Genomic DNA, 6638 nt, shown 5'->3' with positions numbered 1-6638 from the left:
AGTCAAGTGCCTAATTATTATTCATGAGGCAATTCTCACCCGCTCATTCGCCAACAGGCTACCGCCTACGCACCAACGGCCAATCACTCAGCGCCATTCAGCATACGTCACGGTGCGTGATTAATATTCATACACAACTCCTTTTCCATAGTAGAACTCGCAGATTCGCCACTCGAGAGGCAGCTGGGGATCTAAGCAGGACTGAGATTGCGATGGATTGACAATAAGTTATTTATTTCTCACATTTTAGACAAATCGCGGTGGATATAATGATAATATTTCAGAGTTTTTACATATTTATCTCACGTTTAAGGCTTTGTAGAGTTAAAGCCGTCGCGCGATGATGCCTCTCCGCTGTTTGTGTTCGCGTCATCGGAGCTAAACGCTCCTCGAGATGTTTTGATATATTTGAAGGATGATGCTTGTGTTTGACGGCCTTTGTGTGTGCACTTGATGGGAACATTTATGTAGGATTTGAGTTAGCAGACTTTTAAGCTGAGCCCGCTCGGGGATCTAGTCTGACTGGTCATAATTTCAGGTGCTCTTGCTGTCATTTTTAAACCGTTTAGATGCAACAGTTGCACGTGTATTTCTCGTGTTAAGCGGCTCCGGATCATCGTGTGTGAATTGAATGCACACATTGTGATGAGTGTGAACTCGAGCATGCGACCTGTCTATTGCTGTGCGCACGCGAGGACATGTCATTCCCAGCATTCCCATCATTCCCATCATCAGCAGCATCATGCGTCCTGATGGCCGAAGCTCCAGCGCCGGCAGCGGGTCTGCGGTCCTCGTCTACCCGTCTCTGGTCGTCGGTATCTCGGTTGCGGTGCTCCTGCTCTGCCAGCTCGGCTCCGGAGGACTCACTCTCACCTCGTTTTTCCTCAAACTCTTTATTTACGTGTCCTTCGCCCTGTTGTGTTTTCTGCTGGGGAGTTTCGGGCTTCTGGTGAGGAAAAGCCCCTTGAAGATCAGCAGATTCGACACCACTAAGAGACAGTCTTCGAAGCTCGCGGATCTGTTCAATAAGTTAATGGTAAGGAATAGGATTATGATGATGTCACATCACACATCTACAGACAAACAACAATCCACACTTTCTCTGTCATTGATTCAAATAATGTGACTAGATAGATAGATAGATAGATGGATAAATGAAAGAATGGATAGATAGATAGATAGATAGATATATGATGGATTTATATATAGACAGATAGATAGATAGATGATGGATAAATGAAAGAATGGATAGATGGATAGATAGATAGATATATGATGGATTTATATATAGACAGATAGATAGATAGATAGATGATGGATAAATGAAAGAATGGATAGATGGATAGATAGATAGATATATGATGGATTTATATATAGACAGATAGATAGATAGATGATGGATAAATGAAAGAATGGATAGATGGATAGATAGATAGATATATGATGGATTTATATATAGACAGATAGATAGATAGATGATGGATAAATGAAAGAATGGATAGACAGATAGATAGATAGATAGATGATGGATGGATATATAGATAGATGATGAATATATATATATATATATATAGATAGATAGATAGATAGATAGATAGATATATAGAAGATAGATAGACAGATAGATAGATGATGGATAGATATATAGATATATAGAAGATAGATAGATAGATAGATAGATGATGGATATATAGATAGATAGATAGATAGATAGATGATGGATGGATATATAGAAGATAGATAGATAGATAGATAGATGATGGATAGATATATAAATAGACATAGATAGATAGATGATGGATAAATATATATATAGATAGATAGATAGATAGATGATGGATAGATAGATATATAGAAGATAGATAGATGATGGATAGATAGATATATAGATAGATAGATAGATAGATGATGGATAGGTATATAAATAGACATAGATAGATAGATGATGGATATATATATATATATAGATAGATAGATGATGGATAGATATATAGAAATATAGATAGATAGATAGATGATGGATAGATAGATAGATAGATAGATAGATAATGGATAGATAGATAGATAGATGATGGATAGATGTATAGATAGATAGACAGATGATGGATAGATAGATAGACAGATGATGGATAGATAGATAGACAGATGATGTATAGATAGATAGACAGATGATGGATAGATGTATAGATAGACAGATGATGTATAGATAGATAGACAGATGATGTATAGATAGACAGATGATGGATAGATGTATAGATAGACAGATGATGGATAGATAGATGATGGATAGATGTATAGATAGATAGACAGATGATGGATAGATAGACAGATGATGGATAGATGTATAGATAGACAGATGATGGATAGATAGATGATGGATAGATGTATAGATAGATAGACAGATGATGGATAGATAGATAGATGATGGATAGATGTATAGATAGATAGACAGATGATGGATAGATAGATAGATGATGGATAGATGTATAGATAGATAGACAGATGATGGATAGATAGACAGATGATGGATAGATAGATAGATAGATAGATAGATGATGTATAGATAGACAGATGATGATAGATAGATAGATAGATAGATAGATAGATAGATGATGCAGATACTGCATCAATAAAAGCACAGCATTAATAACACAGTATGATCATAATCATATAAATGTAATGCTAATGTGTGTGTGTGTATATACAGTGCTATGCATAAGTTTAGACACCCATGCTAAAGTTGACTAAAAAGAGGAATAAAAAATCATCTTTTGGAAATTGAACTTAATGCCTTAATTAAAAAAAATAGGAAAAATCCAACCTTTAAGGACACCAATTTTCTTTGTGAATGAATAATGTATCGTAAATAAATAAATGTTCTTCCTTAAAATACAGGGTGCATAAGTTTGGACACCCCTATGTTAAATCCCCATAGAGGCCGGCAGATTTTTATTTTTAAAGGCCAGTTATATCATGGATCCAGGATACTCTGCATCCTGATAAAGTTCCCTTGGCCTCTGGAATTAAAATATCCCCACATCATCACATACCCTTCACCATACCTGGAGATTGGCATGGTTTTATTTCAGTTAGCCTAACCGCTGGTTTGATTTGCATTGATAGATGATCTTATGGAAAGTACTCCATGCCAATCTCCAGGTATGGTGAAGGGCGTGTGATGATGTACGGCTATTTTAATTCCAGAGGCCAAGGGAACTTTATCAGGATGCAGAGTATCCTGGATCCATGAAGTAACTGGCCTTTAAAAATAATAATCTGCCTGCCTCTATGGGAATTTAACATAGCGGTGTCCAAACTTATGCACCCTGTATTTTAAGGAAGAACATTTATTTATTTACGATACATTATTCATTCACAAAGAAAATTGGTGTCCTTAAAGGTTGGATTTTTCCTATTTTTTTTAATTAAGGCATTAAGTTCAATTTCCAAAATATGATTTTTTATTCCTCTTTTTAGTCAACTTTAGCATAGGTGTCTAAACTTATGCATAGCACTGTATATACACAAACACAGTCCTATTGTGTATTTATAATATATATACATTTATATTTTTTCATATATTAGAATGAAATAATAAACTAAACAATTATTAATGTATAGATTTTAAGTTAATTTTAAATAAATTATTACATTTTTATTTAGAAATAAATAATACATAAAATAAAATAAATTGCCAGGTTTATTGTGGTTCACTCACACAGTAAACAAAACAAGAACACAAATATTGAACTATAAAGATTCAGTGTATCCAAAGGTAAGTATTACACAATCAGAAATCCCACATCCCTGTTGTTGTGATTGTGCCGTCGATCTCGAATCACAGTCGGTGTAATAACAGCACAGAAATGAGTTTGTACAGTATATATTCATCGCAGGACGTGCAACTGTTGAAACTGCTACTCAATATGCGGGTCTTGTAATTGGGCTCTTGTGTGTGTGTGTCATGAGTCATTAGGGCTGTAAACGATTAATCGAATACAAAATTAAAGTTATGATGTGTGTGTATTGTGTATAGGCCTAATTATTTTGTATATATAAATATACACACATGCATGCATATATTTAAGAAAAATGTGTTATTTATATATAAAATAGTTATATTTCTATATAATATAAATCATATAAAATATATATGCATTATATAAATGCAAATATTTCTCAAATATATACATGCATGTGTGTGTATTTATATATATATACAAAATAATTAGGCCTATACACAATACACACACATCATAACTTTAATTTTGGATTCGATTAATTGCGATTAATCGTTTACAGCCCTACTATATATATAAATGAACTAAATTGATAACTTTTTTACAACAAAAATGAACCATCACTGAACTTACTGAAGCTGGACTGTGACGCTGTTCTCTTCTAGACACAAACTCTGTTGCAGTGTTTTCCTGTTATCTCTGTAAAGCTGCTGTGAGACACTCTGTGTTGTAAAAAGCGCTGTATAAATAAAGCTGACTCGACTTGACTTGAGTGATTGATCATCTTCTGGGTCCGCAGGGCCGGTTCTGTGTTCCTCTGCTGGATCTGGCCCAGACCAGGAGGGTCGTCGTTTCCCTCAATGTGGATAAAGCCCTTAAAGAAGGTGAGTAGTCCCAACTCAACTCCCCTACTGACACTACGCCCTGGAAGTACTCATTTTGTGAAGAAAAAGTAGATTTTGAGTGTTTAGCAGAAGAGTACACAAGCTTTGGGACACACTATCACGTCATACAATTGAACCATCGCAGGGAGTTTGATTGACAGGTGATCTGACCAATCATAATCCGCCATTTTGTCCGACAAAGCGGTCAGGAGAGTTAGTAGATTAACGTTGGAGGATTTGAGCTTGAGAAGTGGAGTTTACTCTCCGCGGTTAAAACTACATTCCTTCTGATGTTCATTCATGTTTATTTGATGCTATAAATGAACTAGAAGGAAGAGATGATCGGTTCACGAGCGGCTTTAACTGATGCGATCTGTCACACACATTAAAGAGCCACAAAACGGTATTTATTGTGTAAATTTCTTTATAAAAATGACCAAATTTGAAAGTCGAGATTTTGTTTAATATCAAAAGTAAGCTGGTCTGTGTCTGTCAGTGTCCTCTCTGCTTCACAATGTTTTTTCCAATGCGTGAGAACGTGTGTGTGTGTGTGTGTGTGTGAGAGAGAGGCGTGGCTTGTCGGACATAGCAACAGTAACTAAAGGGGGCGGGACTTTGCGAACGGTCAATTGCGCCTGTAACGGTTGCTCTCTGTCTCATCCTGTCACGTAAACTGGCCTTCACATTTAATTTAATTTAATTTCCCACTGTATCGGAGAGAAATGCAGAAGTGTGTTGATCTGCAGATCTCATATTAATGATGCTTTTAAAAGCTAATGGCAAACGGATCTTTATAAAAGTCCACATTGTTATTGCAGATGAAATATTACACGGATAACATTAAATAAATATTTGTCTATCAGGTTAAACTTTGATTAGTCACTCAAACCTTTATCTAAACCTCTCACCGTCGGTCGCGCACATCCGCCATGTTTTGTAGTTTTTAAACACTTTTAACTCATGTTTGTTGTTCCTGCTCCAAAGTGCAGTGGATTGTGGGTAATATTAGCTGTTATAATGAGCACGGATCCCATACTATACGGTATGGGACGTCTGACACACTCTCTTCAACACACTATGCTTTGGGACACACTTATTTTGATCTCACACACTGTTTAGGATGAATAGTGTGTGAACATTGAGTGTTTGATCATAAACAACATCTGCAAAGTTACAACGCTCAAAGTTCAGAGCAAAGGGAGATATTTGCTTTTACAGAAATAGTTTTTTAAGAACTACAACAAACGGCTGGTAGAGACTACACGACATTCCTCCCGTTAGTGACATCACCAGCCCTAAAATTTACATAAGCCCCGCCCCCTGAACACGATTTATAGATTATCATGACAGAATATGCTAACCAATGACTAGAATATAACTACACATAATCTACATAAATTCATCAACTAACCATTCAGAAATGTCCTGTTCTCCTACATGTTGTCACTTCTTCTCGAGTCTCTCCATCATTGTCTGACTCCGGTTTGAACATAAAAGGCTAAAAGTTTTTGAAATGTTCAGCGCGTGTGTGTGTGTGTGTGTGTGTGTGTGTGTGTGAGGTAAAAGGACACAAGCTGTTGTAGCTCCGCCCCCTGTGCCGGGAGCAGTAGCTCATTTGCATTTAAAGGGACAGACACAAACGGTGTGTTTTTGCTCAACCTCAAAAAGTGACACTTTAACATGATATATAAAAATATCTGTGGGGTATTTTGAGCTAAAACTTCACACACACACTCTTATTTTAGTTCTGACTTATTTTACATCTTGTGAAAAGGGCATTATACCACCTCTTTAAATCTTCCATTCATGGCGATCAGTTTAATAGGACAAAGAGGCTGTAAAGTGCGTCAGTCTGTCAGAGGATGATGGGAGATATCAGTCCTGTCTGTCGCAATGATGCTAGACTGAAAAACACAAGCGCTTATCTTTGCTGATGATGAAATCCTCGTCTGCTGTGAAACTAGGACGTCATGAGGGTGGAATTAAAGGGCACAAAAGATGAAACCATTTATAT

The 6638-nt window shown here is 36.3% G+C and overlaps 1 protein-coding gene across 1 annotated transcript in view; it reads left to right on the top strand.

Moving 5' to 3' along the window:
• Positions 1-152: 152 nt before the first annotated feature.
• Positions 153-6638, top strand: part of snx25 (sorting nexin 25) — an 83659-nt gene continuing 77173 nt past the window's right edge. Inside the window, 2 exon segments of the mRNA XM_079629892.1 lie at positions 153-1036; positions 4540-4624. Of these exon segments, the coding sequence (XP_079486018.1) occupies positions 743-1036; positions 4540-4624 (379 nt within the window). The 5' untranslated portion in view covers positions 153-742.

Source organism: Phoxinus phoxinus (genome assembly GCF_949152265.1).
Source record: "Phoxinus phoxinus genome assembly, chromosome: 12".
In the NCBI taxonomy this organism is placed as follows: domain Eukaryota; kingdom Metazoa; phylum Chordata; class Actinopteri; order Cypriniformes; family Leuciscidae; genus Phoxinus; species Phoxinus phoxinus.
Note: the sequence above shows the minus strand (reverse complement) of the source record. Positions and strands in the feature narration are given on the sequence as shown.